Below are 25885 nucleotides of genomic sequence, written 5' to 3' on the forward strand. Positions count from 1 at the left end.
AGGACTGGACGTCACCGGTTTTAGCAACAACCGCGGGGAGGTCACTGCCCAAGCGATATGATGTCGCGTCCCGTTCCATCCCGGGTTTTAGCAACAACCTCTCCGCTCACACTCCGGGAGAACTGGTGTAACTGAACTTACTTTCCTTTTCTTGTAGTTTTATTTAATTGTTGGTACTGCACCCTCTTTCAATATGGGCTTATAGCCAACGCTCCTCAACAGATCAGAGGTCTCGCATGAGTCTTCAGTAAAATGTGCAGAGCAGAGGAGAGACCACTTCATAGGCGCCCAATGTGCCCGTGAACTTCTTACAAAACGTGTCCAAATCTTTGCAGTTTGAACATTCTTGGGCCATGAATGCAATGTAATGCACCAGCCAAAAACACATGGCGATAAATTAGCTCAAAATGGAGGATCGGAGTTGCAGTCAGCTCTGTGTTTTAGTATAGCGGAAATGGCGATGAGACCGATCGACTTCCTGCTGTGACGTCACAGACGTCATTCACTCAGACCGCTACCTATATGGATCATTTTAATCGTAAAAATTACTATATTAGATTTATTGTTAATGTTTAAAACGATTCCTGTGCCATTCTTGAGGGCTCAAGGTATTTAGAAACAAAAAGTGAGGCCATGGTTCTGCGTATCTCCTTTAAGAGTTCTGTTTGGATACTCAAAGCCCCCAGAGTGCAAGACCTCAAACCACTACATTGTTCTTTATCATTTGCAGTGTACCACAAGGCTCGACATTAACTTTTTAATCCACTTGCCCAGTCGGACAAGCAGCAAGATTTTTCACTTGCCCTGACCATAACCTTTGTTATTACTATGCATTTACTATTTCAATGAAAGGAAAGTGTTGAACAAAGCTCATCAAAAAGCAGGTATTAGTTATGGTCATTATGCTTTAATGATTATGAATTTTTCAATAAAACTAACTAACAATAAACAAACTCTCTCGTGCCCCACTAATGGTGCGTGTGTTAACCCATTACCTGATCTGCAGTTTTAAGAGTCAGACTCACCCAAATTCAAAGCTTCTGGAGGAAATAACGTTAAATCTTGATTAATCCAGCAAAACTTGAAGTGTAAATTGATTTAAAGAAATGAAACCGAAAGAAAACAAAAGTTGGACATGGTGAGGGGGACAGAATCATGTTGTGAATGAAAACAAACCATAAGTTCAGCACTGTTGTAAAATTCCCCTGAAATATTTTACGACATTTGTGATGATTAATGCATCCCATACAAAATAATAATAATAATAGTGATTGTCCAAATGAAATGAAGGTTCACCACATTTATTTTATTGAGGTATTTGATCACCATTTATCTGATTTGGATGAATTCATAGTCTAATAATCTATAATTAGATATTAGTTAAAATCGTGACTTAAGTTATTTTTATGCGTGCGCACACACATGTGGACTTGTCCAGACCAAACGTTTGGTATTCGGACAGTCAGGCTACCGTTAAAGGGGAACTGAAGGCAATTTTTTTTTTTTTTTAAATCATCAAAATTCAATTTCTCTCATTTTATAAAATGTAGGAATGCATTTCTGACAGCTATTTTGTCATTGCTATAGCAAGTTATGAGTGTTTGAAATTATGCTATGTAATATACATCAGTCCGCATGTCAAAGCAACGGCCGTAAACGAGATTCGCCGAGACCTGTGCGAGACATCGTAGGACGGAAGTAAAACGTACAGCAGAAATCAATGTGACCAACATCTGCCAGCGTTGTCAAAAGACGTGCGCACCCTCCTTCAAATGCTTATGTAATCAAGCCGGAAGTTTTCCGTGTCCGAAATCGCTCCCTAATCACTATATTGAGGTATTTCACTCACGTGACCAAGTCATGTGACACTGCCATTTTGGACGGCACGGCTCGAATCAGTTTGAATGCGAGGAAGGCGACAAACGAAAAACATAAAAGAAAAAGGAGCGAGATGCAGAAAACACCTTCACTATCCAGCGACGTGGGGCATTTACAGGGCGAGCAGAGGGAGAGGTATTTGCAAAAATTGAGGTTAGCAGGCTTAGAGAACGACGTTTACCTGCTTCCACCAGGATTGTTCACTGACAGCTAAGATTTGTTCACATTTTCATTTACTTTCGGTCCTCAGGATAAAATGTTATTAAATGTCATTGAAATAACTTCTTAGTCTGTTGAGACATGGACCGTTATAAGTTTTTCCTTTACTGTATTTACTAGTTTACTGAGCGCGCTCCGGGGCTGGCCGGCGCTAGCTAGCGCTCCGGGGCTGGCTGGCGCAGTAAACTAGTAAATCCAGTAAAGGAAAAACTTGACTGAAAGGTTTTAACAGTCATCCAAATGACTGAACGTAAACGTTGCTACAGCAACATACTAGCTACTATGATGTTGACATTAGCTAGCTTGCCGTCCAAAATGGCGGACACCGGGGCGTCACGTGACCCTGTGACGTCGGGTGAAATACCTCAATAGGGCACTATATAGCGTGGACGCCATTTTGTAGTGCTGTCCGAAACCTTAGTGAGGGAAACGCGCTCAGTATAAGATGTATTTATTACCAAAATACATGCATGCATTTATTATTCTGGAAACCCACCAGCCACCTGATCCGGCACGTTTTAATTGTGCAACAGTAATGATGTAAATACCAGCGCAGCGGACTAGTCCTTATCCTGTCCTCTTTCCAACTCTTCTCTACTCCACGCTGGTTTGAAGTCGTATGGAATTATCTCCATCACTGATGAAGCTGGCAAATCTCGAAATTAATCTATATTGGAATGATATGGCGATCTGGCTGCTGTGTAAACGGTTTTCAAAATGGCGGCGCTGACACTTCATGCTTGAAGTCTTGCACAAGTCTCGTGAAGATCGCGCGGATAAGCGACGCCTGCCGTGGACCATACGAACTACATTCAGCACGGCTAAAAACCGAAAAGTGTAATATAATATGCCAATACGAGTCACGATACAAGGTTAATAAAACCAAAAACGCAATTGAATAACACGTTAATTAAGAAATAAAGCAAGTTTAAAAATGACTTCGGTTCCCCTTTAATGTCGAGCCCTGTACCATCAGTCGGAGTTGGTTCTAACAGACTGATGGTACAATTAAGCTTCCCACACAGCACCAGAAGGCCATTCTACCTTATTATTTATATTGAGAAACGGCTTGTTTTATCTGTACTTTTCATAGATTGCATCGAACCTTGCCATTGATCTTGTCCTGCAGCTCCTTCTGCTTCTGCTTGTCCAGCTCTTCATCCAGCTGTGATCTGCAGGTCATGCTGAGCTTCTTGATCAGTCGCTCCATCTCCTTCTGTTGCTCAGCTCGCTGTTCCGTCTCCAGCTGTTTATACTTCCTCCAGTCGTTGATCACACCTTTTGGACCTACACATACACACACACACACACACACACGTTTTTACTAGGGCTGTCAATCGATTAAAATATTTAACCACGATTAAATCATATTATTGTCCATTGTTAACTCACGATTGACCTCAAATTAATTGCACTTTTTTTTTTTTTACCTGTTCTAACTGTACCTTAAAAAGGGATACTTTTCAAGTTTTTGGGGAGTAGGAGTGGACAAATCTGCTTGCTTTATGCAAATGTATGTGGCCAGGTCAGGAAGGAGAAGGCAGGACACAGTAAACATTATTTTTGTTTGTATTTTATTCCCCCACTGCATTAAAGGTCCCATGGCATGGTGGTTTGTTGATGCTTTAAACGGGCTCGTGGAGGTTTCCAGATGTTATATCCGCAGCCTCTCTCGAAATGAACCCTCGGCACGTAGATATAGCCTCCTGGGAGAAAGCCCCGTTTCAGCCCTTTTCCCAGTGCGTCGTTTTACTAATGAGAAGCATGGAGGCGGGGAAGGGTAGAGGGTGGGGGCGGGTCTTATAATTAATATTCATGACATGTAAACGTGTTACCTCTGATTGGCTAACAGCACTGTGACGCTACCTCCAGTGGGTCAGAACAAGTGGATGTGGGTGTCTTACTATGGCGAGAGAGAAGGAACAAACCGCGAAGGGAAAAAATACCGTGCGCTGACGTCATTAAGGTGCGACGCGAGGAAATAAAATAAATTCAACAAATGTTTGGGTTTTTACTGAACAAACAAACAAATAAAATGAACGAATGACTTAAAAAGAATGTGGGTGTCTTTGTAAAAACTGTTTTGATTGGCTATTATAACAGAGCATGCTGCATGCTTTTTGGTTTTGTAGCGCAGAGTACCTGGCTAGTTCCATGTTTCGCTCGCCATGTTGTTGTGTCCTCTATGGTCTCCTCACTACAACTGGGCGGGCAATCCATACAGTGGGTGGGAATCCAGAGGGGGGCCGTGGGGATCATCTCCCTTGCTGACGTAGTAAATGGAAGAGTTTATCAACGCGCCGTTTTGACGCGCCATTCTCAAATGTTGGGCATAGTTTGGTTTACACATTATGAAATTTCTAGCCACTGGGGTGACTTAAGAAGGTCAGAGGAACTCATTTTAACGTTAAAAAACCTCAGAAAGTGAAAATTTCATGCCATGGGACCTTTAAAAAAAATTAAATAAAGCAGCGTTAACTTTGAATTGTGCGAAACCCTCAAAATTAGTGTGAGCAAAACAATACAGTATTTTCCTCTAGTTCTGTACTTAACTTCCAGCTAGAGGTCTGCGCGGGTCGGATTTTTCAGTCCCACCCGCGCCCGCATTGTGCAGTCCCACTCCCGCCCGCAAAGAATTATGATTTTCAGTCCCGCTCCCGCCTGCCATATTTTGTCCCGCTCCTGCCCGCAAATCCCGCATGATGCAGACGTTCGCGTTATTTCTCAGGAAAGTTCTTGTCTTGACACAGCGTGATGGTGCCCCGCCCCCTACTTTGAGTGGATTTGAGCATAAATATCTACAGCTCACGTTTGTTATTGTTTACCTTGTTTCTGAATTCAGCATGTAGTATCTATAATAATAATAATAATAATAATAAGTGCCGTCAAACGATTAAAATATTTAATCGCAAATGGCACATTTTTATCACATGAGAAACCATTGCAATTCTCTGATCAGAATAAAAAAGTGAATGGGCTTGCTTTGTACGAATTTTTTTTTTTTATTGCAAAGCAGAGTTAGTAAAAGAAGTGAATTGATTTCCTGCTTGAGTTAGTCTACAACTTTAATCAGAGAGACATGTTACACAGTGACGGTAGGCTTGACTCAATGCTATCCCAGAAATCCTTCCTGTAATATGCAAATTTGACCGCCTCTGATTGGACAGCCAAATTTGCATATTACAGGAAGGATTTCTGGGATAGCATTGAGTCAAGCCTACCGTCACTGTGTAACCTGTCTCTCTGATTAAAGTTGTAGACTAACGCAACAAGCAAATCAATTCACTCATGGTTCTCTTGCTAGCTGGGTGTGAACTGCGAGTCATTAGAGTAATCAATGGCAAGTTTAAGATGCCATTTCTCACTCAATCTGGCAATCTGACTTTCTCTGCAAATTTAGGCATCTTAAAATGTTAATGCCAAATAAAATATCCAGCACAAATTATATAGGATAGACATAAATTAATAATTTATAAATTTTATTTCAAGCACGTTTTTAGTTAGCGGGACTGCAGCTTATCACCGCTCCCACCCGCGCCGCATATGTGCACTTCCGGTCCCGCCCGCGCCCGCAATGAGCTTTCAAAATTTGTCCCGCGCTGCACTGCTTTGCGGCGGGTCCCGTGAGTCCCCCGCAGGAGTGCAGGGCTCTACTTCCAGCCTCAAGCTATGCAATAAAATAATATTTACAGCATTTGACAAACCCCATTATCCACAGGAACTTACATTTCTCTCATTTTATACAGCTGAGCAGTTGAGGGTTAAAAAGGCCTTGCTCAAGGGCCCAGCACTGACAGCTTGTCTGTACTGGGATATGAACTTGATCCGATATTTTAAAATCACTAAGCGAACACTGATTTTTCAGTCTCTTATCTAATTGCTAAAAAGTGTGTGAAGCCAATAAAAAATAAAATGCAAATAATACAGTCACTTTGCATTAGTCTGGATGTCTCATCCGGATGCTGTAAGCACTTACTGTTATTATTCTCATGCTGCGACAGATTAGCTGATAAAAAGTCAGCAATTCTTCGTTTGCCTGTGACGTCATAGCTAATTACGCATGAAGCTTTGAACCGGAAGTGGGCCATGTTGGAGGATATACACAAACTCATGTGGCGCACATTTACTATCGAAGATATGCTTGACAAGTTGTTGTGCTCAAGAATTCCTTTTGGTTTCTTCGCTATGTCGACTCTTTGTGCTGTAATTGGATGCGGGCACAACTCTATTCGAGACAAAAGGACTTGTAGGTTCTTTAGAACTCCAGCAATTATAAATAATCAAGGGGGGGGAATAAATAAGAGAAGAGATGTGTCCATGGAGGGTATAGTGGTGCTTGAAAGTTTGTGAACCCTTTAGAATTTCCTATATTTCTGCATAAATATGACCTAAATCATCATCAGATTTTCACACAAGTCCTAAAAGTAGACAAAGAGAAGCCAGTTAAACAAATGAGACAAACATTATACTTGGTCATTTATTTCATCTCATTATCTCGAGCCGCTTTATCCTGTTCTACAGGGTCGCAGGCAAGCTGGAGCCTATCCCAGCTGACTACGGGCGAAAGGCGGGGTACACCCTGGACAAGTCGCCAGGTCATCACAGGGCTGACACATAGACACAGACAACCATTCACACTCACATTCACGCCTACGGTCAATTTAGAGTCACCAGTTAACCTAACCTGCATGTCTTTGGACTGTGGGGGAAACCGGAGCAACTGGAGGAAACCCACGCGGACACGGGGAGAACATGCAAACTTCGCACAGAAAGGCCCCCACCAGCCACGAGGCCCGAACCCGGGCCTACTTGCTGTGAGGCGACAGCGGTAACCACTACACCACCATGCCACCCTGGTCATTTATTTATTGAGGAAAATATGATCCAATATTATACATCTGTGAGTGGCAAAAGTATGTGAACGTTTGCTTTCAGTATCTGGTGTGACCCCCTTGTGCAGCAATAACTGCAACTAAATGTTTCCGGTAACTGTTGATCAGTCCTGCACACCGGCTTGGGGGAATTTTAGCCCATTCCTCCGTACAGAACAGCTTCAACTCTGGGATGTTGGTGGGTTTCCTCACATGAACTGCTCGCTTCAGGTCCTTCCACAACATTTCGATTGGATTAAGGTCAAGACTTTGACTTGGCCATTCCAAAACATTAACTTTATTCTTCTTTAGCCATTCTTTGATAGAACGACTTGTGTGCTTAGGGTCGTTGTCTTGTTGCATGACCCACCTTCTCTTGAGATTCAGTTCATAGACAGCTGTCCTGACATTTTCCTTTAGAATTCGCTGGTATAATTCACAATTCATTGTTTCATCAATGATGGCAAGCCGTCCTGGCCCAGATGCAGCAAAACAGGCCCAAGCCACGATACTACCACCACCATGTTTCACAGATGGGATAAAGTTCTTATGCTGGAATGCAGTGTTTTCCTTTCTCCAAACATAATGTTTCTCATTTAAACCAAAAAGTTCTATTTTGGTCTCAGCTGCCCACAAAACATTTTTCCAATAGCCTTCTGGCTTGTCCACGTGATCTTTGCTGCTTGTCTGCAGTTTGCTAATGTTCTTTTTGGAGAGCAGTGGCTTTCTCCTTGCAACCCTGCCATCCACACCATTGTTGTTCAGTGTTCTCCTGATGGTGGACTCATGAACATTAGCCAAATGTGAGAGAGGCCTTCAGTTGCTTAGAAGTTACCCTGGGGTCCTTTGTGACCTCGCCGACTATTACACGCCTTGCTCTTGGAGTGACCTTTGTTAGTCGACCACTCCTGGGGAGGGTAACAATGGTCTTGAATTTCCTCCATTTGTCCACAATCTGTCTGACTGTGGATTGGTGGAGTCCAAATTCTTTAGAGATGGTTTTGTAACCTTTTCCAGCCTGATGAGCATCAACAATGCTTTTTCTGAGGTCCTCAGAAATCTCCTTTGTTCGTGCCATGATACACTTCCACAAACATGTGTTGTGAAGATCAGACTTTGATAGATCCCTGTTCTTTAAATAAAACAGGGTGCCCATTCACACCTGATTGTCGTCCCATTGATTGAAAACACACCTGACTCTAATTTCACCTTCAAATTAACTGCTAATCCTAGAGGTTCACATACTTTTGCCACTCACAGATATGTAATATTGGATCATTTTCCTCAATAAAGAAATGACCAAGTATAATATTTTTGTCTCTGTTTAACTGGGTTCTCTTTATCTACTTTTAGGACTTGTGTGAAAAATCTGATGTTTGTCATATTTATGCAGAAATACAGAAAATTCTAAAGGGTTCACAAACTTTCAAGCACCACTGTAGAGGTCAGTGGCTGTCCTACATAAACCGGTCTGATCTAAACGATGAGAAAGCAAAAACCACACGAGTCTGCAGTGAACATTTTAATCAATGGTAAGTGCTACAAACTAGTTATTAATGAAAGATTGCAATATATAACTAGAAACACGTTCAAGGTACACGAGGTCCCTCCCGACAGCGTTTTTGTCGGTGGTCATGCAGCCGTCATGAATGGTCACTTCCCTGGATTTTTCTATGATTTTTTTTCTGGAATATTAATCACATTTTCTGTCAAAAAGCTTATTATGGCAGTCAAAGAAAAAAAAAACCCCACACAGCAGATCAGTCTGCTGACCTGTCGTACTTTATCATTTTCACTGTAGAAAGCATGGAAGCAACAGAGGAGGCCAGTCTATACTGTCGATTTATTGAACAAAATATGGCATTAGCCTTATAATTACACCGTGTCAATAAGATCCAGAGCATAACATTACGATGCAGAGCACACACACAACGCAAGAGAAATATCAAGTGTTTCATATTGCAAGTTTTTTCAAGGCATTTTTGGCATTTCAGCAGAAATAATCCACAACATGTTAAACGGGAACACGAATGGAATCCATTCTCAGAGAAATCCAACCCATTCAGCCACTGCCATGGCAGCTGGAGAGATGCCCGGCTCATTAAATAAAAGTCACTTTTCTCGTATGAAATGTCGATGGATTGTATCCAAACTGTAGCCAGGTCGAGAAAAGGGCATCCCCAATATATTTCCGCCCATTAATGCTCGCCCCACGCCTTAGTATTTCCTGAAGTTCGGTGACCAAAATGGTCACGAACCTGCATTATTTGCAAGTGAATCTCTATATAAAATGTGTGGTGACGAAGAGAGGTTGATGGAATTAAGTCAGTTTTCTGATGTTAGATGTTGACAGCTCGTCACCAAACTGCTGCCAGGTTGAGAAAAGGGCATTCCGAATATATCTGCACCCATTAATGTGCATCCCATGGCTTAGTATTTCCTGGAGTTTGATGACGTGCATTTTTGAAAGTGAATGATCATATATGATCGTTTAAAAGCCTAGTTGGGCAGAAACTCGCTGTGATCATCGAGTGTGAGAGTCGACAATCAAAGGCTTCTCAGATTATTTCATTTTAAAACGAGCTGTATAGAATTTCTGGATGACGCTGATTTTATTTTGCTTTTTCTTTCAATCAGCTGATCTCTACAATTTTACAGATCCAGACTGGGGTCCAACACAAAATATGAGCCACAACAAAATCAAAAAGATGGTACTAAAGTGGTAGCTCGAAAGCCTAAGAGCGCAGAAAGAAATGCAAAATTATTGAAGAATCTTCCCAAACGATCACAGAGTCAACTGAACAAGATTCATGTCAATCCACGACCTTAAATAATGCAGCCTCATCACCCAGTGAGCGCTCTTTATAACTAAATATATTCTATACTAGTGTGCTCGATACTTATCTTTTGAAGCAGTCAAACGCTACGTTCACACTGCAAGGCTTAATGCTCAATTCCGATTTTTTTGTGAAATCCGATTTTTTTGTGAGGTCGTTCACATTAACAAATATATGCGACTTGTATGTGATCCTCAGTATGAACGAAAAGCGACCTATAAGTGTTCCGCATGCGCATTGCAGGATACGACGACGTCACACGCAGTGAGCATGGCCAGTGTTTACGGAAGTAAAACCGCCCGGTTGCGGTATGACTCATCCAATCTAGCTTGAATAGCTGCATCCCCCCAAATGGAAATCAGCTCCCTAACCTCTGCGTCCTTCCATTGAGAAGATTCAGAACCTTCACAGCCCGAAGCATCCCTCGCATTGATGTCATGCGCAGGGGTGCAGATACGTTTTTTGAACTGGGGGGGACAAAGCTGCCAGCAAACCAACCCCAACCCCGATATGCCTGTCAAACTTGTTGTTAGTAACCATAGCAACCAAGCTCGAGCTCGCAACCTGTGCAGTCTGCGCAGCTCAACCAACCGAATATCAGTCTTTCTTTTGTTTTATGTGAGTTGTTGCAACTATGTATACACTGCTGTGCACCTCAATAAACCGAATGGTAATTAGTCTTTTGATTTTTCCGTGAGGTTTGCCTTATGCAAAGAAAGTCAGCATAGACGTTTTTTCCTCCCTATAAGTGGGGGGGACCGAACGAGGTGAATTTAAATCTGGGTGGGACGAGTCCCCCCCTCTATCTGCGCCCGTGATTATGCACCATGTTGTTGTAACTTTTTTTGAGAGACCCGCCGCCTACTTCAGCGCAGAATAGTGACGTTTGTGGCTTGTTGATGACGTGTAAGTCGGATGAATGCGACCTGGCGGTTCAGACTGAAGTCGCATATGAAAAGATCGGATAGGAATCGGAATTAGGACCACATATCCAAACGGCCTGGGTCGGATTTGAAAAAATCGGATCTGTGTCGTTCATATTGTCAATAAAAGATCGGATACGGGTCACATATGGGCGAAAAGATCGGATTTGAGTCACTTCAGCCTGCAGTGTGAACATAGCCAAAATGATTGTTTTTAAAATAGATTTGAGAAATGACTACAAGCTTCTAAACGTAACTCCTCTTTACCCGTGTGTGTGTGTGTGTGTGTGTGTATTATATATATCCTCCAACATGGTGGCGATCAATGACGCAAGCAGTTTTAGTCACGTGGTTGCAAACGAAGAATATTGAGGTTTTTCACCCACGTGACCAAGTCATGTGATGCATCGTTAGGCTGCCATTTTGGACGTCATGGCTTGAATCAGTTTGAATGCGAGGAAGGCGACAAACGAAAAACATAAGAAAAAGGAGCGAGATGCAGAAAACACCTTCACTATCCAGCGACGTAGGGCATTTACAGGGCGAGCAGAGGGAGAGGTATTTGCAAAAATTGAGGTTAGCAGGCTTAGAGAACGACGTTTACCTGCTTCCACCAGGATTGTTCACTGACGTACGGAAGTACACGAAGCCCTCGTCTTTACCTGACTTCGGCCCACATGATCTGTATACCTATGTCGTTAAAAACCCATCGCCATACACAGGTATTGATCTGAAAGCGTATAAGAGTTTGGATGCCTACAAATATTTTGTATCAGGCTGGGTAACATGCCTACATCAGCGGGTCGTCCCTGGAGCCGGTGGTCGCCATCTTATTACAGCTAAGGTTTGTGTTCACATTTTCATTTACTTTCGGTCCTCAGGATAAACAAAATGTTATTAAATGTCATTGAAATAACTTCTTAGTCTGTTGAGACATGGCCTGTTATAAATTCGCTGTTACCAGACAATGACCAAGAACTGTATTATTAGGGTCGGTGTCTGTGTTGTAGCAGTGTACTAGCAGCTAGCTGTTAGCACTAGCTAATGTCAACAACATAGTAGCTAGTATGTTACTGTAGCAATGTTCAGGATCATAATTACAGTAAACTAGTAAATGCAGTAAAGGAAAAACTTGAGACTGAAAGGTTTTAACAGTCATCCAAATGACTGAACGTAAACATTGCTACAGTAACATACTAGCTACTATGTTGTTGACATTAGCTAGCTTGACCTTCAAAATGGCGGACACCGGGGCGTCACGTGACCCTGTGACGTCAGGTGAAATACCTCAATTCAGCAGATTTCTGTGTGAAGTGATTTTCATGGCCAGTATGGATTTTTATGCCGAGTAAGAGATTTTTCTAAACATTATAAGTAGCAGCAAACATTTAGAAGAGCAGGATTAAAAAAAAAAAATGTAAAAATGATTAGGCTCAAGTGAGACAGACTGAACAGATGAGAAAGTAGAGTACGCACCGGTGTTAACGACAGTGCCATCAGGACTGTAGTCGATCTCAGTCTGCAGCACTTCCTGTTCCCTGATGGTTTTCGACTGGCCTTCATCTTCCTCATGATCGCTCTCCTCATCCTCACTGCTGCTGTAGTAGTACTGCAGCTTCTCCCCCAGGAGCTTATCGTCCAGAGTCGTCATGACCAAAAGCTTGGGGGGGGGAGAAGAAGAGACACAAACAAAAGGTGCAAGTGTCAGAAATTTTACCACACTGAGACAAGACTAGTTTATAATCTGAAAATAAATGAAGATAATCGTCAGGTTTTGATCTGTCTGTAGCAAAGGAGGTTGAACTGACAAAGTATGATCTAGGAATATAGATCTCTGCCGCCTAAGAGATTCTACCTCACAGACCGATCCAGGAGCAAACAAACAGTCACTGACAGCTGTTCAGAGAGAGGTTTCCCAGTTTATTGTAGAAAAAACATGAATATGTATTCACATTCAAGAGTGTGTCGTAGCTGTGTGATTGGATAACGAGAATATGATTGATGAAGCATTATGTCACTGATTTAGACGACACTATGACAGAAGAGAGATATTATGTACCATTACATCACCAGTCAGGATCATAACTTTATGAAAAGGCGGCAGACGTTACTGGTCAACATAACCTTCATTACGCAGAGAGCAGACTGTACGAGCGAAGATAAATCTCAAGGATTTAACTAGCCAAAACAAGCAGCCATCAGAACAGCCTGTTCCAGTTTCAAGCATGCCAAACATAGATTTCTATCAATAAGTAAGAGTTTGTGATTTAGAACCATCATGACAACAAATACAGTCATGATGATTCTTCTTCTCTTGCTTCATTTTTGCACTGTCCTGACTGACTGCTGGGACAATACCCATCACTGCCCAGGCCTGTAGTACTCGTGACTTGGCTTGGACTCTAGCACTGATTACTCGGACTTGGACTCGTGCATTAACTGCATTAGGACTCATAAATTGGAGACGAGGACTCTGAATTTTTTTTTTCTTTATTTTTTGTAACATGCCATAATAATTTGGTAGAAGATATTTATATCTACGTTAATATTTGTACTAATTTCGTACAAGAGTGCAGTCCTCTCAATAACTGCCGGCAACCGGTGATTTTGCCGCCTACAAACGCTCCATTGCCGGCTACTCACAGTGGTTTTTCAAAGAATTTGAATTCATAAGTTTTTACTTCATAAAAAAAAAAATTTTGCATTCAGGATCACTCAGAATTCACCAATTAACATCTACATTTTCAAAATTTTCCGGGGGAGGACCCCCGGATCCCCCTCTTTTTTATACATCGCAGCAGCGGCTAACGCAGCCTCCGCTCAGCTTACGCTTAACATGGATCCCAGACGGTCGCTATTTAGCGGAATTCCACTATTCTTCTACCAAAAGTGTTTTTTTTTTTTTTTTAAATCTCTTGTATATCCGTTAAAAATATATGTTTAAGTAAAATGACCAGCAGAATACATTCTGATTTGGTTTGCTTGTTTAGCGATGTTTTCGTCGGCTTCGTTTGTTCTCGTTGACATTCAGGAACACTCGGAAGTTAAATTGATGTAAATACCACGCGACAGAACAAGAAAACAATATGGCTGCGCCCATTTACTAGAAAACGTGTTTTAACTCCGTTCGTACTTTTGTTTCTAATGCGTTGAACTTAATTCAATATGTCGTGGAAAGCGTAGTTGCGCTTAGCCAGAGAGGAAGTTGAATCCAAGAAGAGATTAATGAATGTGGCGAATACAAAACTTGAAACAAAAGCTCATGCGAACAGAGTAGCCAAGAAACGATCCAAAAGAGCACTGCAGGAACATCAGAAAAAGCAGAAGGAAAGATCAGAGAAACAAAAGCAGAGAAAACTGGAGGAAAGATCACAGAATGCACCCCAGAAAAGAGCATGAAATTCCTCTGCAGTGAAACCTTTCAAAAAGAGAAAGGTTTAAATCAAATATCTCCAGTATTTGCTGTACAGATGTATATATCTAATATTACTGAATCACTGATTTCTGCTCATATTCATGATTTTTGAAAAAATGAATGTGGCTTATATTAGACTAGTATTGACATTAACTCGAAACAAAAAAATAAACAAATGAGATGAACTATGGATACTATTGTTACATTATAATAAAATCAGTGGAATATTTAGGCAAGTATATTCTTCAAAGCTACATTTTCATCTAATTTTTATAAATCTTTTTTTGCCACTTATGTCATAGATTACAAAATATGGCATCAAATACCATAGATACACATTATTGTTAAATTCTGTTGCTTTTCTATTAGAGCTGTGCAATATATCGTATTTTTATCGCGATATCGATATTGGTGTCAAACGATATCAAAATTCATAATATCGATATGAAACGATTTTTTGTCATTTGTCGAAAGGGACGTGCACAATATTTCTACAATGGCAATAAAACAACAATAACATTGACGTGACAGTAAGGTAAAACGAACCCTTCTGTCCCCTAAGGCACACCGTAGCCTTGCATACGTCATCCATTCTACTCCCGCGATATCTCCGCAACAGTAAAAAATCAATTCTTCTGTTTTCATACGTGTCGGGTGATTTGATATATTGATTTGTTAATATGTTGTTTGATTTGCTTGCTAATAGTTATAATAATACAATTAACATATTTACGTCATATTTTTGGATGTGGGACTGGGTAATGTAAAAATGGCATCTACGGAAGAAAACAAGCACAACAATATTAGCACATATCCAGCTTGCTAGCTGTGTTAGATGTGTTAAACCGTGTGGATTTAAGTGGAATAATTGCGAGTCGTCCTGTGGTCAAGGCAGCGTTTTAAGGTAAGGCAATTTGGTTATTAATGTTGCCCGCCGCGGCATGTTTACTTGGGTTCATTTGATTTTGACTTGTGCATCTGCAGCTCGCATCATGCTTTGAAGTAGGTTCTGCTAAGGACGGGTTTATTGCGCGATGTAGACGGACTCAGATGTAATTACATTGTTTTTAAAATTCCGTGCGCTTAAAACGGTGTCCCCCTGCTAATCATGTAGCCCTAATCATGTGTTGCTTTTACTTTTCGAGTGAAATATCTCTGCAAATGGTATTTCAATGCTGACATGCCAAAAAGATAGCGGAGTCCACATTTGGAAGATGAAGGAAGAGAAGCCTGATGCTTGAAAATAGATCGCTTAACCCACAACGCATATCTGTATTTGAGACATAACCTGCAACTAGTGGGGATGTTTTGGAATGACTGTGCATAGGGTGTTTTTGGCCACAGAACACTAACCCACAGTAGTAGGAGGACTACTGGGTTCGTGGATTTTGTCTGTTGACTGAGCGACGCATGGTGTTTGCCTTGTGCCATTTCACGTAGCATCTAGCCGCAGTGCCACCTACACTTTCAGGGAATGTTTACATGCCGCTGAGCTATTTTCATGTATGTTAATTCTTAAGGACTTGTCTCTATATTGTGCGTGTTCACACACGGACTGGCCATCGGGAGTAGCGGGAGTTTTGCCGGTGGTTCAGTGTGGGCCGGCGGAGAAAAAAAACAAAACAGTTGCGCGCTGGCCTTTAATATGATAAGCAATGTTAACAGTTTCTTTAAGAAACTGTTAACATTGCTTATCATATTAAAGGCCAGCGCGCAACTTTTTTTTTTTTTTTTTCTCCGCCGGCCCACAAACTCCCGCTACTCCCAATGGCCAGTCCGTGTGTGTGCGTGTTTAATGTTGGTGTCTTAACAACACACAAGCTTACGTTGTAGTGTGTGTGTGTGAGAGAGAGATTTTATCCTTGGCTGGCTACGAGCCAGTGTGGACGTTACGCAGTAATCACTGGTAATCCCAGCGCTGGCTCCATCCTCTGTGATCGGAAATGTTGAGTGAGGAGAACGTGAGCCTTGTGCAGGCTATAGGACCTATGCAAAGTACGCGCTTGCACAGTAAATAGTTTAAGTAAAAGGCGTTTCAGGGTACAACGGGAAGGGTTGACAGGTAGCCTATGAGGCCTGTACTATAAAAATGTGGCCCGGTGCCTCAGGTGTTGATGATCAGGGCTTTAAAAAAAGGTGTATAAATATCGTTTTAAAAATCGCGATATCGATATTTACTGAAAAAATCGTGATATTGATTTTTTCCAATATCGAGCAGCCCTATTTTCTATGTTAAATCTATGTAAAAAATGTGTTCTATAGCATCTTTAAATGTTAAAATCTCAACAGCTTCAGGGGGCTTTGCCCCCTGTACCCTGCAGCCCCCTTGACCCATGCTGATAGTTTCTTACAGTCCTCTATTTTTTTCAATTACTGCTGGGATCCCTGGCTTAAAGGAACAGTCCACCGTACTTCCATAATGAAATATGCTCTTATCTGAATTGAGACGAGCTGCTCCGTACCTCTCCGAGCTTTGCGCGACCTCCCAGTCAGTCAGACGCGCTGTTACTCCTGTTAGCAATGTAGCTAGGCTCAGTATGGCCAACGGTATTTTTTGGGGCTGTAGTTAGATGCGACCAAACTCTTCCGCGTTTTTCCTGTTTACATAGGTTTATATGACCAGTGATATGAAAAGTTCAGTTATACAAATTGAAACGTAGCGATTTTCTATGCTATGGAAAGTCCGCACTATAATGACAGGCGTACTAACACCTTCTGCGCGCTTCGGCAGCGCATTGATACGGAGCTCAGATATCAATGCGCTGCCGAAGCGCACAGAAGGTGTTAGTACGCCTGGTCATTATAGTGCGGACTTTCCATAGCATAGAAAATCGCCACGTTTCAATTTGTGTAACTGAACTTGTTTCATATCACTGGTCATATAAACCTATGTAAACAGGAAAAACGCGGAAGAGTTTGGTCGCATCTAACTACAGCCCCAAAAAATACCATTGGCCATACTGAGCCTAGCTACATTGCTAACAGGAGTGACAGCGCGCCTGACTGCGTCTGACTGACTGGGAGGTCGCGCAAAGCTCGGAGAGGTACGGAGCAGCTCGTCTCAATTCAGATAAGAGCATATTTCATTATGGAAGTACGGTGGACTGTTCCTTTAACCTCTGCCTACTACTCTTTCTTACTTGCCCCTTTCTCAGAAATATATTGAGAGGGCTGAGTGTGTCACACCTGCACACCTTGGCGCGTGCATCAGACAGCATCAGACAGCACGCACGCACGCACGCCAAGCGGACTCTCGCGCGCGCCATAAACGACTCACACCTGCACAGGATTAAGGCACAATCAGCGTGCCTATATAAAAACTGAAAAACACACTTTGTGAAGTATCGAGTTGCGTTGCCGATACATTACCGAGCCTTATTTCCTTGTCTGGTTTCCTGATCCCCGAGTTCCTGTTTCTTGTCTTTGATTCCGCCGAGTCTACGATAGCCTGTTTGTGCCTTGCTCGACCTATTGCCTGTTTCACCGTTTTACGATTTTGCCTGCCGTTCTGGATTGTTCACCTGTCTTCACTTACACCGTCTGCACTTGCATGCGTCTCCCAACCATCTCCGACAGAATACTTCACACTCCCTGATAAAGGAGAATCCACATTCACCTGTTCATACGTCACGTTCAGGAACAAACTAAAACATTAATGGTGCTAAAACAGCCACCGTCAAATGGTGTGGTTGGAGTCTTGTTCTTGGACTCGACGCAGAAATTTTTTTTAAATGGCTTAGACTTGAACACTGGGGACTCAAGGTTTAGTGACTCGACTACAACACTGTCACTGCCTCAAAAACGTGATGCGTAGGATTATAAAAGCGAATGCACTTAATATGTACAGGCACTTCTGACAGTTTATTGATTCCATAAACCAAGAATTCTCAAACCATCTGCAGCCAGAGACTCTTAACAGTGAAATAAAGATCACAAACCCCCTCACCACGGATTTTTAATAAACATTCGAATGAGTACAGTCTTCACTGACGGAACACATTTGGTCCAGGCTATTCTATAATAGACAGAGTTCATTTTTTGTCACAAAATAGCCCATAAATGACAAAGCAAAAGCAGGTTTTTAGAAAACGTGCAATTTTACTGACAAAAATAGGTTATTTAAGGGTTGCATATCTGTACACACCCTTAGCCTAATACTTGGTTGATGCACCTTTGGCAGCAATTACAGCTTCAAGGTGTCTTGGGAAAGAAGCTACAAGCTTGGCACACTTGCTTCTGGACATTTTTGCCAATTTCTCTTGGCATATCCTTGCAAGCTCTGTCAGGTTGGATGGACAGTATCAGTACACAGCCATTTTCAGCTCCTTCCACAGATGTTCAATTGGATTCAGGTCTGGGCTCTGGCTGGGCCACTCAAGGACATTCACAGACTTTCTCTGAAGCCACTCCTTTGTTCTCTTGGCTGTGTGCTTCGGGTCATTGTCGTGTTGGAAGGTAAACCTTTGCCCCAGTCTGAGGTCCAGAACCTGCTCCAGAGTGCTTTCTTCAAGAATCTGAGTGTACTTGGCTGCATTCATCTTTCCCTCTATCAGGACTAGTCACTCCATTCCCGCTGCTGAAAAACATCCCCACATCATGATGCTGCCACCGCCATGATTCACTGTAGGGATGGCATTAGCCAGGTGATGAACAGTGCATGGTTTCCTCCAGACGTGACGCTTGGTATTCAGGCCAAAAAGTTCAATTTTGGTTTCATCAGACCAGAGAATCTTGTTTCTCATGGTTTGAGAGTCTTCTAGGTGCCTTTTGGCAAACTCCAAGTGGGCGGTCATGTGCCTTTTACGAAGGAGTGGCTTCCATCTGGCCACTCTACCATAAAGCCCTGATTTGTGGAGTGCTACCTGGATGGTTGATCTTCTGAAAGGTTCTCCCATCTTCACAAGGATACGCTGGAGCTCTGTCAAATTGACCTCGGGTTCCTGCTCACCTCCCTGGCCAAGGCCCGTCTTCCCCAATCGCTCGGTTTGGCCGGGTGGCCAGGTCTAGAAAGATTCTTGGTGGTTACAAATTTCTTCTGTTTACAAATGATGGTGGCCACTGTGCTCTTCGGGACCTGTAAAGCTGCAGCAATTTTTCTGTACCCTTCTCCAGATCTAGGCCTTGACACAATCCTGTTTCTGAGGTCTGCAGATAATTCCTTTGACCCCATGGCTTGGCGTTTGCTCTGACATGCACTGTCAACTGTGGGACCTTATATAGGCAGGCGTCGGCAATCCCCAGTCATGTCCAATCAATTGAATTTACCACAGGTGGACTCCAATTAAGTTGTAAAAAACATCTCAAGCAGTATCAGTGGAAACAAAAGGCACCTCAGCTCACTTTTGGGTGTCATATCAAAGGGTGTACACACTTGTGTACATATGATATTTTACATTTTGATTTTTAATAAATTAGCACAAATGTCTAAAAACCTGCTTTCTCTTTGTCATTATGGGCTAGGCCTACTTGTGTCGAATTTTGTGACAAAAAAATGAACTCAATCTATTGTAGAATAACATAGCTGCCAACATTCTGAAGTTGTAAATAGTAATACAAGGTTGGGTACTGAGTCTCGGTGGGGGGGTCGGGGGGCGAAGCCCCCCCGCCGCCAAAGCTTTCTAGCAAAACTACCCTGAAAAATCACACTAAAACAAAATAGTTTGACAAAATTTATTCTACAAACTAAACTATCATCTTACATTAATTTGCAAAGTTCTTTTCAACAATGGAAACAAATTTACCTGGAACTAGAATACATATCATCAAAGCAATTTGGCACAGATCAAACATAAAAGGAACCTCTTGTAATCAACACCAAACATAAAAATGCCTCAAAACATGCTTGGCACAAAGTGAAACAGCTCAAAAAAGTGTCAATTTCAACTTGCTTCTTCACATGACTACAAATCAAACAGAACAGAATCAACAACACACCCCGGGCATCAAATCGTGCCCGCCAATCACAACGCAAGGTTTTTGTTTGGATTCTTTGGGCGGGCTTTTGCAGGAGTGACGACAAAGCTGCGCGACGCTGGAGAAAGCGCTAGTGAACAGCGCTTGTTTGGCTCCGCTTTGGAATCAGTTTTAGAAGAATTAGACTTGGAGTTTTCGTTGAAACATGAGCAGGAAGAGGCTCTCCGCTCATTCCATGATCGCTGAATCTTCACCAAAACACTCGACGCTCCAGTGGTGTCCCTCTCCACATGCTGTTTGTTTACCCCATAGACATATAAACAGACGCCGCATTGAGCTGGTGGCCCTGTTGCTGGGATATGTCAGAGTGTCCGCCATATTGGATGTCGCAAATCTTCCCCGTAAACCAATGCAAGTAAATGGACTGAACTTCATAAAGCCCCTTTCTACAATAATATTTAACTCGATGCCTTTTATTCACCCATTAAGACACACACGTATATATTTGGGAAACAAACAGGCATCAAAACAACATATGTAAATTTTAATGTGATGGTTATAAATAGTGTGCGAAATACCCTGTACACTGCAAACTAGCGACAGTTACGCGATAGATAGCTCAGGTAAGCTAATCAGTCAGCATACCGTAGCAAGCTACCAAAACCTGAGGCCACAAAGTGAGCTGAATGAGCGCCAAACTGAGTTCGGCCAGGTTCTCACGTCATACCCAAACAAAATACATCACTGATTCCTTCACATTCAGAAAGGTTAAAAACATTCATCATACGTTCAAAAACGCTCATCATAGTGTGGCACTGTATTATCTAATTCTCACTGCTTATAACTATACGCCTACCCGGTGGAGACGAGCTGGGAAACTGAAGGAACAGTAATGAAAAGTATTTTTCCAGTCTCACCTGTGAAAGGTAATCCCATGTGATCTCGTTTGGACGGTAAACCTGTTGGTACAGTTAAACCCAGTCAATTATAATTTCTTGATGTGTGTACTGTGTGCGCTATGTTCCTACAAGGTTCTGTAAAAAAGACATACATTTGCCTTAATGCTCTGTAAACCTTTGAAACTTCCAATTAAAAAAAAAAAAAAACGAATACAAAGTAAAAAAAAAAAAAAGTTAAACCCAGTCAATATGGCGGCGAGGATGACGTATGATTCTACGCAGAATGCGACGTCTATGTTTATATGTCTATGGTTTACCCTCCCCCACTGCTTTCTGTCGCTCTGACTACGTCACAGTCACTGTTGCGCTGATTGGTCAGAGCGGGTTCAAATACGAATCCCACCGGTGATAGACTTTGAAAATGACCCATGAAAATTGGCAAAATCGTATTTTATTGTAGTAAATTCGTATTTTCGTAATCAAAACGACAAATCGTAATAAATACGATTTATTCGTAGTAGTTGGCAGCTATGGAATAAGTCTGTAACGTAACAAAATGTGAAGAAGGTGAAAAGGGTGTGCAGACTTTCCGGCTTGACTGTAGGATGAGTTTTTATATATATATATATATATATATATATATATATATATATATATATATATATATATATATATATATATATATATTTTTATTTTTATTTTGTGTGTGTGTGTGTGTGTGTGTGTGTGTGTGAGAGAGATAGAGAGATAGGATGAGAGATGGATGTCATCACAGACCCTTAGAGACCAGACTTTAATAATCACTGCAAGTAGAGGAATAATTTTACTTGTGACTTTATGAAAGACTCAAAGAAGGGGGAGGTGAATGTTTTAAGTCGGTGTGTAAACCTCAACCTTCCATCCATTATCTGTAGCCGCTTTATCCTATCCTACAGGGTCGCAGGCAAGCTGGAGCCTATCCCAGCTGACTATGGGCGAGAGGCGGGGTACACCCTGGACAAGTCGCCAAGTCATCGCAGGGCTGACACACAGACTCACATTCACACCTACGGTCAATTAAGAGCCACCAATTAGCCTAACCTGCATGTCTTTGGATTGTGAGCCCATGTTTACATTAGACCGTATCAGCGGATCATCAGATCAACGTTTTTAAAACGATTAGCGTGCACACAGCAACACCAATACACGATTTGCGTGCACACAGCAACACCAATACACGGATACGCTCGGCTCCGCAGGCATCCTGCGCTCCAAATCACTCCGCCCTGAACAGCGAGTGCCCTCTGGAGGGTGCGCACTCCGGCCCTGCGCAGCTCACAGAGCGCGCGAGTGAAGTGAACAAGCCACGATTCGGGACTGAGCCGCTGTGTGTGTGTGTGTGAGATCCCAGCGCACATGACTTATGGCCGAATCCCATTTCACCCCTTGGCCCAACCCCTTGGCCCTTCCCCTCCATTTTGCGCGTTCACGTGAAGGGGTAGGGCTTCTGTACCCCTCCAAACGGAGATTTTCCTGGAGCTGACTCCGAACGAAGAGGTTTGAGTGATTTCCCACAATGCCATGCGGATTTCAGCGAGATTTCATGCGGATTTCAGAAAGATGGCGGTTCCCGCGGCGAAAGATTGTCATAAATGTATTTTCTCCATTATTTACGTGTTTTAAGTTGTTATCCAGAGGAAACACGCCGCTTGATTCGCTTTCGAGCTGAGAATGAGCAGCGATTTCTGAAATCCAAGCTGCTGCTAAAAAGCTTTGGGAGTGAGTATTGTTTTCGGTTGCTTGACTGCGTACGTTTTGTTCTGTTATTCTCACTTTTATTGTTTACATGAGTGTTCTGACACCTCATTCTGTCGGATGTGGTGCACGAAGCGCCAAAGATATCCCATTCAGTGGTGTTAGTTAACAAATCACACCCTGCCAGCAGAGATTTCTGGTTCTGGCTCTGACTGTAGCGGCTGGTCGCAGCCAATGACGCATTTGGTCGCGTTTTGCTAACGTAAACGCTGACGGAGGTACGCGATGACGTATGCGATCGTTGAAGGGCTATCCCAATACGTAAGGGTTGAATTTCAAGCCCTATCCCTTGTAGCTCAGTTTCAAGGGGAAGGGCCAAGGGGAAGGGGGAGGGGTAGAAATTAGAATTGGGATTGGGCCTTACCACTTGCAAGTGGAAGGATGGCAAGCCTAAAGACAATCATAACTACACAATGGGCAGTATTTGCATCAGTATTTTCATACTTTTATACTCTTTAATGAAAGGTGATACAAGGCGGAAGTCCGCGCCATTTTTCAGCAGTCGCGTCACATGACCAACGCCAGCGAATCAGGAAGGTGGATGTCACAGTGACGTTGTCCAATGACGATGCCAGCTAGAGCTCAGCACAGCGTATCCGCGTATCTCAATGTTTACACAGCACCGGACCAGACACGATCTGGATTGAATACGTGGACCCTGGCGGATTCCCGTTTCCCAGCGTTTCCAGGCGGTTTAATGTAAACGGACAGTGCATCCGCGAAGAAAACGAGACAGATACGGTCTAATGTAAACTTGACCTGAGGGAAACCGGAGCACCCAGAAGAAACCCACACAGACGCGGGGAGAACACGCTAACTCCACACAGAAAGGCCCTCGTCGGCCGCTGGACTCGAATGCAGAACCTTCTTGCTGTGAAGCGACAGTGCTAACCACTACACCATGTCAACCTTCCATAACATACAATTTCCATTCTTGAGGCGATGGATATTTGAAGAAAAACACTTGAAGAATCTGCTACAGTAGAAGACGATTTGTTTTAGTAGCCTCCGATCAACATGTAACCAACTTTGCTCAGAACCTGGATTAGGTCTGCTGTTCATTTACAAATGATGACAACATAGAGAAGAATTTGCAAGCAAATCACCTTACTAGTCTATTTACTTATTATAAAAATATGAATTCCTTTTTTGGTTAAGAACGTACTGCTCTCATTTTTCTACAACACTGCTATCAAAGCTCTGCGTAAAGGCGGCCTATACTTTTGATGCGTTCCTACTTTCTACGAGCTGTCACAGGCATGACGCTTGGAGTTTCACATCCTGTCTCCGATCAAATCCAATTTGATACCAAAGCAGCATAAGTATCAATCCCAGTGGAATGCTTAGTATCAGATTGTGAGAGTGAGATGGTGACACCAACAGTTCTGTATTATAAATTCAAAAACATCAGAATCTGTACAATTCATTTTTTTATTATATATAAAAATTTTTGAGGCGGTCTACCTGGTAAAGGTGACGTAAAACCACCAATGAATAATAAGCATGCGTGTGTAGATGAGTGTGAATTTGAATATGAAAAGAAAAGAGCAGGTCAAGATGTCTGAAGTCTGTGCATTGTTCGATTGCAAAGTAAATTTTCTGTTTCCCTTTCAATAAAAAATTACAAGCAGGCACTAGGACTTAATGAGAGCGGGAGGTTGATTTTATTAAAGAAGCTTCATGTATGTACGCCGGTGCTGTCCGAGGCGCACACTGCCTGCCCAAAAATACACAACACTTTCACTCACGCTTTGCTTTCTCACAACAAAGAGGTCTTTCTCAAAACATTTAACCCATAACACCGATACGGATGTTACTGTGGAAAAACACACACACTCTGGTTTTCTCAATCAGGCAGAGGATTACACATTCTGGAATAATGCTGCGTTCATGTGCTATGGGAAGATGATATTTTCCAGTTGGGAAGTGGTATTTACCAGTGTGTTGTGTTCACATGCTTTTGTTGTTGTTGACAAATTAAAGATGGTGGACCAGATTCAGAATCAGGCCTGTTATTTGGCTAAAACAATTATAGATTGCCTTGTTCATCAGCTGCAGCAGGAATATGAGTTATCAGAAGTCAAAAGGTAAATAATGCTGAATATTTCCTGATCATGACAAGTAGAGATTTTCTTAACACATTGAATGCCACGCAGTTTTTGGAAATTTGGCTGTAGCCACAATGAGAGTAGCCAGTATCTAGATCATTGTTGGCGTTCTTTGGACAGCCACAGAATATTTTGTATTAGGATATAATATACATATTATAATAATATAATACACATAACATGACTGTTTAAAAGGTGAGAGTCAGCTTTCCGTAGGTGAAAACCACTTCTTTCTTGGTTCATAAGCTAGTCTTGTACCGCTCGCCGCCATGTTGAAAAGGTTAAAGTTCATCTCATCTCGGCAACTCGTGTATCAAAATTTTCTACGAGTTGCCCAGTGGAAAATACCACAAGAGGCGTTCATGTGTGCTTTCCATGTCGGCGTTTGGTATTTACCATAATTCCCATAGCACATGAACGCACCATAAGTATTTTCAGAAGCCCTTAACCATTCTCAGGGTGTCTACAGGTTTGTCCAAGTTAAATTTAAGACTTAAGACTTTTTCATACCGTGTTCCAAAAAAAAATTAAGACCAAATCTAAAGTCATGCAAAAACGTACTCTTTTGAAAAAAAAAAACTATATAATTTAATGTAACTTATTGTTCTTGTAAACATTCACCAGATAACACTATTCTAATAGAAGTACTTCATTTCTTTTCCTTGACAGGCATTCACACACTCAGAACACAATATAAGGATCGGATAAACTTATAACTATGTGACAATCAGAATGCAGTCACAACATTTGAATCCAATGTAACAACGTGAAAATGTGAATGAAGTCACACACAGAATCCAATGCAACAGTTTTTTAAATTATTTTCTTCTCTGCTTGGGGAGGCACATTGTAAGCAGAATTGTTCAATTCCATCTTTGGTCAAACAACAATGCAGAAAACAACAGTTAAACAATGTGAATGCACATACACCTGAAACTTCGGCTCACTCACTTGAAAGGTATGCTCACTTGCACTTCTTAAAACACTTGGAACGATACCCACACACAATACTATTCTCTCACATGCAC

At 42.1% G+C, this 25885-nt stretch overlaps 1 protein-coding gene across 1 annotated transcript in view; it reads right to left on the reverse strand.

Moving 5' to 3' along the window:
- pdcl (phosducin-like) overlaps positions 1 to 25885 on the reverse strand; it is a 49862-nt gene that overhangs the window by 15577 nt on the left and 8400 nt on the right. Inside the window, exons 2-3 of the mRNA XM_060935695.1 lie at positions 12205 to 12388; positions 3203 to 3384 (exon numbers count right to left, since the gene is read on the reverse strand). Of these exons, the coding sequence (XP_060791678.1) occupies positions 3203 to 3384; positions 12205 to 12379 (357 nt within the window). The 5' untranslated portion in view covers positions 12380 to 12388. The remainder of the gene's footprint in view (positions 1 to 3202; positions 3385 to 12204; positions 12389 to 25885) is intronic.

This window comes from Neoarius graeffei, chromosome 12 (genome assembly GCF_027579695.1).
Source record: "Neoarius graeffei isolate fNeoGra1 chromosome 12, fNeoGra1.pri, whole genome shotgun sequence".
Taxonomy (NCBI): Eukaryota; Metazoa; Chordata; class Actinopteri; order Siluriformes; family Ariidae; genus Neoarius; species Neoarius graeffei.